General features: G+C 40.0%; 1 protein-coding gene across 1 annotated transcript in view; it reads left to right on the top strand.

The window, feature by feature from the left end:
- The first annotated feature begins 481 nt into the window (after positions 1-481).
- The window catches only part of NGLY1 (N-glycanase 1), a 28035-nt gene continuing 15898 nt past the window's right edge, over positions 482-12618 (top strand). The window contains exons 1-6 of the mRNA XM_063325212.1: positions 482-662; positions 2084-2198; positions 4326-4568; positions 7977-8136; positions 11465-11687; positions 12400-12521. Coding sequence (XP_063181282.1) covers positions 547-662; positions 2084-2198; positions 4326-4568; positions 7977-8136; positions 11465-11687; positions 12400-12521 — 979 coding nt within the window. The 5' untranslated portion in view covers positions 482-546. The remainder of the gene's footprint in view (positions 663-2083; positions 2199-4325; positions 4569-7976; positions 8137-11464; positions 11688-12399; positions 12522-12618) is intronic.

Here is a 12618-nt window from a genome sequence, read left to right as displayed (position 1 = left end):
AGCCTGGAGAAGAGAAGGCTCCAGGGGTCTAGACTTTATCATGGCCTTCCAGTACCTGAAGGGGGCCTACAAGAAAGCTGGGGAGGGGCTGTTTGCAAGGGCATGTAGCGATAGGACGAGGGGCAGTGGTTTTAAACTAGAGCAGGGGAGGTTTAGATTAGCCATTAGGAAGAAGTTCTTTACAATGAGGGTGGTGAGACACTGGAACAGGTTGCCCAGAGAGGTGGTGGAGGCCCCGTGCCTGGAGACATTCAAGGCCGGGCTTGATGAGGCTCTGAGCAACCTGATCTAGTTGAAGATGTCCCTGCTGACTGCAGGGGGGTTGGACTAGATGACCTCTAAAGGTCCCTTCCAACCCAACACCTTCTATGATTCTACGATCACCGGCTTCGGGGCCGCTCTGGCCCTTTAAGACACCCCTTACAACCCGCGGGGGGCGGGGCCTGAAGGCGGTGACCGTCCGGCCCCGGTCGCGCGTGCGCGCTGCGGTGCGCTCCTGGCGCAGCGCTGAGGTGCCGCCGGCGCTGCACGGGCGGGACTGGGGCGATGGCGGCCGCTGTGGGCCTCTCCTCCCCCGCCGTGAGCGAGCTTTGCCAGAACGGGCGGGAGATCTTCCTGGAGGCTTCGCGGCTGCTCCTCACCTACGCGGACAACATCCTCCGGTGAGCGGGGCCGGGCGGGAGGCTCCCCGGCGGGCCGCCGCCCTGTCAGGAAACTTGCTCGCCTCAGCCCCGCGCTCTGCCTGCGGGGAGCAGCTGGCGGGGCTTTCGGCCGCCGTGGCGCGAAAGGGACCCGTCGGGATCCGAGGTGGGGGGTTGGCTTGTCCCGCCGTGGGGCCAGCGCCCGGTTCCATGGCCGTGGCTCGCCGCTCTCGGTCGTGCGTGGGTGCCGAAGGGCACGGTGGGCAGAGGCCGGGCGGCAGCGGCCTGGCAAGCCCGGCGTTTTGGCTGGCGCGGCTGTAGGAAAACAAGAGGCGGCGTGTGAAGTTGGCCGTTCCTGCTGGGTTACTGAAGGCAGCTGGAGAAGCAGTTTATCATGAAACGCTCGCACACAGCAATTTATTTCTGGGCTTCCAGAGCAGACCCACCATCTCGGAGATGAGCCCTGTGGTTCCATTGGGTTGTGTAATATCCAAGTTCAAAAACATCTCGCTTCTTTTTGTCGTCACTTAAAAATAAGGTTACTTTTCACATGAGTGTGCATTGGCCTGGATTTTTGTTTCTTTATTTATTACTGGTTGGTTTGTTTTGGGGGGCTTGTTTTTTTGTGTTAAACATAAAAGTCTGTGTTGGCCCTGACTCTGCAAGCCTTTAAGCACCTGAAAATCAGTGGATGCATAACAAGTAATGCTAAATTAGTAACTTGATTATTCTGTTGCCTTTCTCTTCTGACTCAGTCAGATTGACATCAAGAGTTAATTACAGCTATATTTTTGCAAGGTGGCTCTGTAGTATATATATACACACTGACGTGTATGATTGACCTTGATGTCTTCAGGCACTTCAAGATGTATGCGCTGCCCCTCCCTGTCTATATCTGGTTTGTCAACCACTTGCAAAAACTGCTGTGTGACAGAGAACAGTGGGTCCTGGCCTGACTCCTTTTAAAGAAAGAGGCGAGAGAAGGTTTAAAAGAGCTGAAAGAGGAAAGCGGAACTGAGAGGTAGCCCTTCAAGAAGCAAAGAGTCAACAGTAGGAACCAGGAAGTTTAGCATAGCTTCCATAGTGGGAAACCATCCATCGTTGATCTGAGGTGTTCCACTGGAATGCTAAGGGGGGGCCTGAAGTTGTCTGTAAGTGTCACTGCAGACTAAGCCCTGCTGGCTAGGACTACAAAACGCATATTTATGAACCTAAGTTGTAAACTAGAATTTAGATCCAATTTTGTAACTCTCAAAGTAAATGCAGAAGGACATGAATTAAGTCAAAGTTTTAGATGGGTTTCACATTCTGCCTACATGGTGTGAATGAAATTAAACTTTAAAAAAATCTCTTATGAATGACTAATGCTGCTTAATACAGTTACCTAGTTTTTAAGTGTTTACTTGATTTGCAAATATAATTAAAACTTTCAATTTCTTCAGGAATCCTTATGAAGAAAAGTATAGATTAATTCGGATTGGAAATCCAGCATTTTCCACAAGGCTGTTGCCTGTCAGAGGAGCAGTTGAATGTTTATTTGAGATGGGTTTCCAAGAGGTGAGTACAACTTAGTAGTTTCTGTTGTCTTTGTCAATTTACACACTAAAATTTAAAATTAGACTTTTTTTTTCCTCCTTTACTACTTGCACTAGATTATAAACCAGTTGCTACTTCCTTAACTTTCTTTCAATCTGTGTTTGCAAATATTTGCAGTTAACTAACAGAAAATGTAGATGAGGCTACTTCAGAAATCTGATGGAGCTAGAGGTAAGCTGATCTGTGATAAGATTGGTTTCCTGCTGTTCAGGTGCACTAGTTTGCTTAGTGGCCAGATATGTATCTACGCTGGCACAAAGGAAACGGTGGGAAATGGGGTGAAACCCCCTTCACTTAGTAGCAGCTCACTGTTAAGTGGTCAACAGACTGCATCATCAGACAGTAGTTTCCGTATTGTAAATCTGTGTGTTGAAACTGTCATCTGGAAGAGGGAGGGGGTGGTAGTCCTGCTCTCCTGCTGCTTGTTCCTACACATAGTGAGTTAGATAAGGGAAGTTGATCTGATTAAAAATTACTCTCCCAAAACAAAAGCAGAAATCTTTTTCAGCCAGTTCACAGTGCAGCTGCAGAAGTACTCGTGTTGTCATGACAGCAGTGGATGGCAACAGACTATTGAAGTAGTGGGAGGGTGGGACTTTTACCCATTTAAAACAGTTACGAGACTGCATCCTGAAATAGTCTTGAGTGAATCTTGATTCTGTTGCAGTCAAAAAAATGTATTTCAAAGGTTGCTTTGTGTCTTGAAAATAGTCCCTGTCTTCGTAGAACTTAAACTGTCAAAGCTGGTAAAGCTAGAAGCAGCCTTTGTAGGAGAGCTGGGATGAAAACCCAACTCTTGTTTAATGGTGCAAAGCTCTTGCTCTAGCTTTGCTTTAATTTGTCTATTTAATGCCACACTTCTGTATGGGTGCATACATTATATTATTTATATCCAGCTGTCATGAGACCTCTGCCTTCTTTTTGGGTAAAGTTAATTAGTGTAATTGCCCTAATTTAAAAAAAATAAGTATGCTGAAAGAAGTGGTGACTGCAAAGGGAGAAATGATCTGCAGATTTATTCTTATGCTGGTGCTCAGGAGATGACTTTTAATGATGTGCGTTAGCCAAGAAGTAGTGAGTGTAGCTAGTGGAGCACTCGAGCAGTAATAACATCGTCATCTTCAACATGTTGTAAAGTGCTATTCCCACTTCTGTCAGATCTTTAAGAGCATTTTGGCTCAGTCTTACGATTATTGTGTCAATTAAGGCTGGAGCTCACAAACTTCTCTTCAACTGTGATAACTAAAATTGTTCCTTCTTTTGTCTCTGCTTGGTAAGCCAACTTTTTCAATTAAAAAATGAGGACTCTTCTGTTGGATTGATACATTCCATTTAGTTTTGTGGTGATTGTAAGTGTTAAAGCAAAGCACTGCATCTGCGATGATAAGTGACCTGAGGTAACTGTGGATAAACAAATTACTCAGTTTAATAAATACAAGTGCTGCAGTGGTAGAAACTGAAACTCTTAAAGTATGAATGCCTCAGGATATTCCTGTTTTAGTAACCTATTTCTTCATGTTAAATACACTGATATTTGCTTCTGTCTTAATTACTAATCTTGGGTTATGCTACCAGTAATCATGTTACGATCAAAAATGGGAACACAGAAATCAAGCTGGGTACAAGTCTCAATAAGAATAATATTTCCTATCTGAAAACTTAATAAAATCTAAAAGATATTGGTATAGAAGGGAATTCTCAGCAGATGCCATTCTAGAGGCTTCTTCCCCCAACATTGGCTGTCTTTCTGTGTTGCCTAGCGTTTCACTGCTGTACTGTGGGAACTGAGAATTTGCTGTTCATTTCTGTTGTTGCTGCTTTCTCTGCCAAACCATAATTGCGTTGTCCGTATCACTCTGCAAAATAAGTTACTAACAAAAGCATGTTGTTGTGAGCCCTTTTTCTCTAGACTGACTGTAGGTTCTTGATCTAATAGCTTCTGCTGTAAGGGACCTAATCTGAAGGCTGAATCCTGCCAAGCCTTAGTGTTCTAACTTCCAGTAAATGGTACAGCTGTTGGTAATAGATACAAACTGCTGACTAGCTTAGATCTGCATTAACTGCTGCATTAATTTGTCTAAATTTCAGGGAGAAACTCACCTGGTTTTCCCTAAGGAAGCTTCGATTGAGCAGCTACGTAAAATCAGAGACTTAATTGCTGGAGAGAGGAGTAGCAGACTGAATGAGTCAAATCAAATCCACAGATCAGGATCCTCTGAAACTGTGGCCAGCACTCAGACAGTGGCACATCAGCCTTCAAGACCTGCTGCCTCTGTTCTTGCCCCTACCCGTCAGCAACCAGAAACATCACTTGTGCAATCTCTTGAAATGGTAATTATAACCTGAAAACTTTGTAGGTGCACTAACCTTGAATGTAAAGATTGAAGAAGAGTTAACTGTTGGGGCGGGTTGCTCAGGGAGGCTTTGTAGTCTCCAAATGTGTGTGTTTTCAACACCTGACTCGATAAAGCCCGGAGCAGCTTGGTCTGACCTCATAGCTAATCTTGCTTTGAGCAGGAGATTGGACTAGAGGAATATTTTTATTTTTCCAATGGTTTCTGAAGTTTTTGAGTATTTTCTTCAGTCTCCATTTAACTTCAATATGAAATATGCTGTAAATAGAATTTTAGGACAAGATTGTATGTTTTATTGATCAGGGTGTCATGGAAAAAATGCTGATTTGTATTGGAAAGGAACAGCAAGGTGGGGGAACAGAGGAAGGGGAGGGAAACTAAGACTAGGGCTGTATGTTGTGTTTGGTATTTGAGAGACAGCAAAAAAACGGGAGCACAATTGCATTGTTTATAATTGTTGGCCTCTCAGTCCACGCATTGTGACCTCTATGTGTAGCCTGTGAGGAGAGCTTTTTTTTTTCACATGCAACTGTTGTGAGGGACAGGAATTTAGCCAGACAAGGTTAAATCTGTAGTTATTTAGGCTATGTTTCCCTTTTCCAAACTGTTGAGATGAGGTTCCCTATCAAGACAGAGGGGCATCATTTCGTCTGATGTTAACTGGCCTCATACAACTTTGAAAATGAAGGTATGCCTTTTGATAGAAGGTTTGAAGGATGCTTTGGTTTCACTTTCTAAAGAATTTTTTCCCCCTAGAACCAGTGTCACTGATGTCTTAAAGTTGGTCTAAGATGTATACTTCCAGAAGCTTGCTGCTTATAGCTCCTTGAACAGAGCTTGCGTCTTCTAAATGGTATATTATTGGATACTGAACTACGACATACAGTTTCTTCCTAATACCTACCCAAGATCAGTGGAAGAGAAATGGCAAAGCATAGATTGAAGTGATGGCTTTTGGGAAGAGAAAGCGCTCAGTGACCCATCATCACCCATAATGTCCTTTGGGAAAGGAACTGCTGGAGGCACTTGAATATTGAACATTTCATCTAATTATGTCAACATGCTAGTAGTTGCCTCTAAAATTTAACGACTGGGTTTATTTGTATTTGTTTGAGGTTTTGGGGTGGGTTTTTTTTGTTGTTTTGGTCTGCTTCTTGGTTTTTACTGTTTCATCCCGTTTTGCAATGGTGGTTGGAAGTGATTATGAAAACTCAGTAGTGACATGCTGCAGTACTGGTTTAGTGCTGGAACCTTTAAAGCCTTGCAAGATCAATAGAACTTTTAATGAGAAAAATGTTGCAGTTCTCAAGTTGATGCAATGTATTCGGAGGTTAATAGTTCTCATCTGTAGTTATTCTGCCCTGATTTATGCTAGTCATCAGAGTTGTGGATCCATTTTTCTGCAACTATTATTTTTCCATGCTTTTTGAGATTCAACATAGGTGGTGGGACCAAACTTACTACAATTTAGAGACATTGGTAATGCAATGTCAGCAGTCTATTAAAATGCTATATTTCAGCTGATCTCTTCAGGGAATTACACTGATAGGTCTGTGAGCCATTGAATTTGGTCTGTATAGTCTGGGCTGATTGGAAAGAAGTCTATAAAATACATTCTGTCTATGACTAGGCCATTTTCCTTGTGCAGCAGTAGGTGTTTTGTTTTTCAGTGAGTATACTGCAGAGGTATAGTTGTGTTATTGTTGTATGCACTGCTGTCAGATGTCAGAGATATTCAGAGTGATTTCTGTAGTGCAAGCATTTTTATTTCTTGCCTATGCATTACACCTGTGATTCATGGGAGTCCTGGTAAGCACAGGAAAAAGTGGCTTATCTAAGACAACGCAGGAATATTCCTAAATGGCACAGTGATAGTGACCTAACCCATCGTTATTTTCCCTCATCTGTGTTTCTTCTGCATTTCTTATAAAGTGTTCTTGAAACTTGCAGAAAGGAAAGCTCTGTCTAGTCACTGTTCTGATGGATGGATTCTAATCCCTTCCTGATGACATAGTGATTAAAGGAGCAAAGAGGTATCAAAACTTAAATTTGAGGTTCACCACACTTCTAGATGTTTGTATAAGACTTCATTGGTATACAGTGGCTTCCATGAAACCAGTTAAGCACTACTGTAACACTGATGGTGTTTGACAGGGGGAAAATATGAATTGTCAAAGAATCTGGGAGACTTTCTGCTGTGCTGAGTGATATCTCTGAACGCTCTTTCAGGAAGCTGACAGAACATGAAAATCTGTAAGCCATTGGCAGTCCCTAACTTCCCTTATTTTCTGTTCTTTCAACCTGTATTAAAGTGAAATCTGAACACAGTTGGGTTCATGATGTTAAACCAGTTACCTACAGCTGATGAGCTCCAGGAAGAGCGAAACCAGTTCTGTTCTGTTTCAGCAGTTATGAAAAGTAAGGACTGGTCCTGTAGTACTGTCCAGCATCAAAATAATCATTCCTAATTTAAATGCTCCTGTGAAAGAAATTGTCTTCTGAAGAGTTCTCACACCTGTGTACTGTGTTGCGTTTGCTGCTTGCATCTCAGGAAAGTGTGGGATTTCTGATGAAACAAAGATGGTAGTCAACAAGGCTAAAGACTGACGCATGATCAAACTGTAGAGAAAAGGTAATTTAGCAGTGCCACAGACTTCTCCCCAAAACATGCCAGACTTAATTTTAAAATCCCATTTCACTTTTTGTGTTGCCTCCCTTTAAATGGGAGGATATAGTTTGCTCAGCTACTAACTCCACTATTATTAACTTTAGCTATTTATTTTTGTAGATACGGCTCTTAGGATAACTGACTGAAGAAGCCTAGTTCTTGTATTTGATTTCTAGTGAAATACACTATTCAGTATATGGTCACAGGCCTATCTATTCAAATCTGTATCAGTGTTGATCTGTCAGAGAAGGAAGTAGAAATAAACAAGCAGCATTCCTGAATAAGAAATAGAAAAGTAGCATTCATCAATAATAGAGTTCTGAGAACTGGTGCAGCGGTGTCCAGGAAATGGAATGAATTGCAGGTTCTTTTGTGGATTTCAGGTAAAACGTGCCCAAAAGAAATGGGCGGTAGGGGGATACAAGTCAAAAACTTTACCATCAGAGGTGTCTTTAGAAATAATTTTCTCCTCTCTTCTGTATCAGTACACTTTTCACTCAGGAAACCATTGAGAATGCTCAAAGATGACAAGGCTGGCTTTACAATTTGGCTGGTGGTGTCTGCAATTTTTATTGGTGTCTTTACAAATAAACATTTCACCTGTAAAGAAATACATAATATAACTATGAGTATAGAATTATGACTTGGTCATAATTGGTTATTATGGCTTAAGGTGGAAGTTCATAAATCATCTTGTGACTGAAAATCCTTTTGCAGGCTGCAAATATCTTGAAAACACTTCAGACAAATTTTGAGCGCCTTGTACTGATGTATGAGAATCCTTCTATTCAGCAGAAAGCACTAGCTTCAATTCCCCTCCAGCAATTGAAAGTGAAGGCTCAGAAAAAGCTAGCACAAGCTACAAGACTGGACAAAGGTAATGCTACCAAGTTATTCTGTGTGTGTAACAAGAAATACTCTTTCAAACCCCTGGATGATGCATGGATCTGCTATGCTTTAGGTGTTTGGATTTGGTCATATGTTTGCAGGTTCTGAATGCTGTTTCTAAATTAGAATAACCTTCATAATTTTCAAATTTTCTACTCTTCTCTCTCCTTCTGCTTTTTTATTTCTTTTTTTATCCATCCTTTACTGTTTCCACATAGATATTTTGAACTGTTAATTTCTGAATTAGTAGGAAACAGTGCTGGGGAAGCAAATTGGGTGAATGTGTTCTCACATTCTTTGCATCTGGAGTGAAATAGCTACAACAAGAGGAGGGGGAGCTTCTTGTTTGAGTAGTCATTGTTTTGAAATTGTCAGAGTGCAATTTTCCCATATGTACTGCAATTCCAAATTCAGAATAAAATTTCAAAATACTGCTTCTCTTTTAAAAGTGATTTTTTTTGTGAGATTTTGCATGAGACCTTTCCAAGACACAACCTGATTCAAAAAATCGCCTTTCTTGCTGATGCTTAAATGAACACATGCCATCACATGTTGTTCACATGCCATCCTTTTGGACCTAGAAGTAAAATATTAGGCATAAATATTTGTGGCATCAGTGGCTAAAATTTATATGTTCTTAATGAATGCAAATTTGTTTTGAATATACAAAGTCTTTGCTAGTTAAAAATTACATATTTCTATTTTCAAGTGATAGTTTTAGATTTGTTTCAGCAATATAGTGAAATTTTACTTGTATGAGAAGTATTAAAAAAAAATACAATTCCAAGACCGTATTTAAACTAAAAAATCCTTTTCACTCTGAATCTTTGATAGGAGACTCTTGTTTGAAGCAATTCTGCCAACTTGATGGGTGTGCTGTTGATTTGCAAACCAAAAATAAGCTCTTCTCATCTTTTTTTTATAAATGACTTTGTGATGTGTAATACAGCCACATGCTAATACGTAATTGCGCCTTTGGCATTGGGTAACTCTTTGACAATGGATTTTCTTAGTATTTTTTTCTCTTCTTATAAAGCTATACTGTGAAGTAGGAAACCACATAAACAACTACAAAGCATTCTCATTCAGCAGCGCAGGACAATGCAATCGGGAAAAGAGACTTAGCAGTAATAAATGAAAACTATTTAAATTCTTTTAAAAAAGAAAATAAAGACAAGCCCGCCTCTTAGACTTTGCTCTAATTCTGCTGTGCACATCATTAAAAAGGGGAAGGAAGGAGGACCGTGGTGTTTCCAGGTGCTTCTTCCCAAGGCATCGAGCTGATCTGTTCAAAATGGCTTCCAGACCTTAATTTAAGTACAAACAAAGGGGAAGGGGTAGAACTCCACTGTTCTGGATTGTGACAGTTTGAGCTTTATATAACTTTATAGAAACATTCCTTTGGGAATGGACTGTGTATGAGGTGTATGAGATGTATGGGTAATTGGCCCTTTCAGCTTCCTTGATTTATCTGTATTGCTATATTAAGACTGTCACCTGTGGGAATAACTGCTTGATGCTGGGGGGCACGTGTTTTTAGGACTTCCCTTACAATGCATAATAGGCATTTTTGACTCATAAAGACTGTGCTAGGAATGTGGTGGTTTGGGCCAGACTGCCACTGAAACTGGCCTCCAGCTAGGACAAGGAAGAATATGACCAGGTGATCAGAATACACACTTTTTTTACCGTTTCCCTTTACCACTTTCCCTTAGAAGGATGGATTGCGCAGTCAAAAATAGCTGCATGTCACAGCCAACTGTTTTCTGTTCAAATCAATCACATTTGTCATTCTTTTCATGGAAGGTTTGCATGAAGACTTTATTTTACAAACCAATAGAAGAATATTCATATGACAGCAGTCATATTTTCATAGATGGGTTCTGGTTTGTATGTTCTTATCCAGGGAAAGGGAATATGGCCTGTGCTAGAAATCTTCTCACTTGGTTTTTGGCAGAAAGTTTGAATATACAAGCATATCCATTCTGTAAGCAATAAAACTGTGTCTGAGTGTTTCAGCACAAATCATTTTCACATATAATAAGTAAAAATGGAAATTTAGTACAATTTTAGTAGGGGGGTTTTTGCTTCAATTAACAGGTGATCTTTTCTCATGTGCTGTGTGAGTGTTTAATAGAGTTAAGGCCCCCACAGAGTCTTTTGTATTGAAAACTACTTCAGCTTCAGAGGAAGATATGAATTGAGCTTGAATAAATAAAAAATATCTTGCCTAGTCTTTCTTTTCCATCTTGAAAAAGGAGCTAGTGCACAAATTTGGTGCAACTTCCTTCATCTTCCTTTAAACAGCATTTTTATAAATTATTTTTGTATCTTCGTTAGTCAGACCTGTCTGCACTGTGACTACAAATAAGCTGTAGTATGTAAAATAACCAGTTATTAATATCTATGATTGCAGTGTGGCCTAGATTGTGGAATTAATAGGAGGACTTACTTGGATGTTTATGAATCTGAGAAGGAAGAGTATCTCTCTGGGCATTGGAGCAGAATATACATTTAAAGATTCTAAGGAGTTAGAATCTTTTGGAAGACTGGATTTTAAAATTTGTTAGTTAGGTAAAGTGGGGTTATTTCCAGGTGGTGGGGTAGTGACAGTGTATGAGTAAATTCTAACACCTGGTATGAACACAGGAAAATTGGCCAGAAGAGTCTGGTGGTCCAGTGTGGTGACCTCTGCTAGAGTAAAAAAATAAAGACATTCTGTGTTTAGCTTGGGTTGGCTGACAAAGGTGTGTGTTTGCTGAATTTATAAACAAACTCAACTTTGTTCATGTGGTATATGTACATGTTCTACAATAATTAAGCTGCGTTTGTAGAAAGTCTGTTCATATTACACTTTGTTGTCTAGACGGCTGCCTGGTGTCTGGTTCTTTGGGATTATGAAATCAAAGCAATTGTTATTGCTAGTTTAATAGCTAAGAATAGGAAAAGAATATTTAGGAGTAGAAAAAGAATTAACACGCTGTCTTCTGAAGCCCTGGAAGAATGAGGGGCATGAGGAACTTCACTGGGCCTCACTGTGTATCTAACTTGTTTTTCTGAGCAATTCCTTATTTTCACTCTAGCTATAGTGTTTAGGAGTGTATTTTTTTGTTCTTTTAGATACACAGTTCGATTCAGTCTTGAGAATTTAGGTTTTCTTTCTTCTGTGTGCATAAGTAACATACAAATTTTTTTTTTATAATGAGACTTCTAAAAATGTAATAAAGGCCCAGGGATGGTGATTTATGTAGATGCTGGAAAGTTAAACTAAATTATTTTTCTCTTTGGCCTAACTGTGTGTTGTGAAAACTTCACAGGTGCACATGTGAATGAAGAGGACTTCTTGTTGTTGGAGCTCTTGGACTGGTTTAAGAGTGACTTTTTTCATTGGGTAAATAGTCTTCCTTGCAGCAGGTGTGGTGGGCAGACAGAGCATAAAAGTGACTACCTGTTGCCTACTGATGATGATCTAAGGTGGAATGCCAGTCGAGTCGAAAATCATTACTGCAAACAGTGTCAGTTCTGTAATAGATTCCCAAGGTGAGCGTACAAAAATTTGCTTTGTCTTTTTTCTTGCCTTTCGAGAAACAGCTTTGCATTTGTGTGTTTTGGAGACCAGCGATAAGTTGTTCGTTGAAAGATTAGAGAAACCATTTTAAGCAACATGGTAGGATGGTCGATGAACCAGCAACTGCTCTATAAGATTAAAAATTTTTAGAAACAAAATATTGCTTTCTTTTACATGGCCTTGTTCTAAATATTTGTCTGTTTTTCGTATTATTTTTACTGTTAATTTGATAATTAAATAAAATATGTTAATATCGGCATAGTATGTAGGTAGGTTTTTGTTATTTCAAGGAAAACTTTCACTTCTATGGGAAATCACACATCTGCTGAGTCTATAGGAAAAGAGCAAATATCTATTTTTTTTTCTATTTTTGCTAACTATCAAAAGGACTGGCATACAAAAATCATATTTTAAGATGAAGTCTAAGTCAATTGTGAAAACTGAAAAAAACAGATTAATTTCAGTCCCGCTATAAATGTGTGCTGGAGTCATGTGAGTCAAAGTAAAAGTAGCAATCTGCTCGTGCTTGTTTTGTGCAGTACAGCAAGCATTTCCATTATCTTCTGTGGACTGAATGGCACTGAAATGTGTCTAAATCATTACAAGGAGAGTCATAATGTAAAAATTTTGAAAGGTGAAATGTATTTTCAATTATTCTGGTTTTATTTTGTTTTTGTCGTATAGGTATAATAACCCTGAAAAACTTCTGGAAACCAGATGTGGACGCTGTGGCGAGTGGGCTAACTGTTTTACACTGTGTTGCAGAGCTGTAGGCTTTGAAGCGAGATACGTCTGGGACTGTACAGGTATTGGTATTCTAGAATATCGTAATGTTAATACAAACCTATACAAAATGAGGTTATATAATTTATGGTTCTCAGATTATATTAGCCATCAGGCAGC

The sequence above is a fragment of the Chroicocephalus ridibundus genome, chromosome 2 (genome assembly GCF_963924245.1).
Source record: "Chroicocephalus ridibundus chromosome 2, bChrRid1.1, whole genome shotgun sequence".
Taxonomy (NCBI): domain Eukaryota; kingdom Metazoa; phylum Chordata; class Aves; order Charadriiformes; family Laridae; genus Chroicocephalus; species Chroicocephalus ridibundus.
This window is presented reverse-complemented; position numbering and strand designations above follow the sequence as displayed.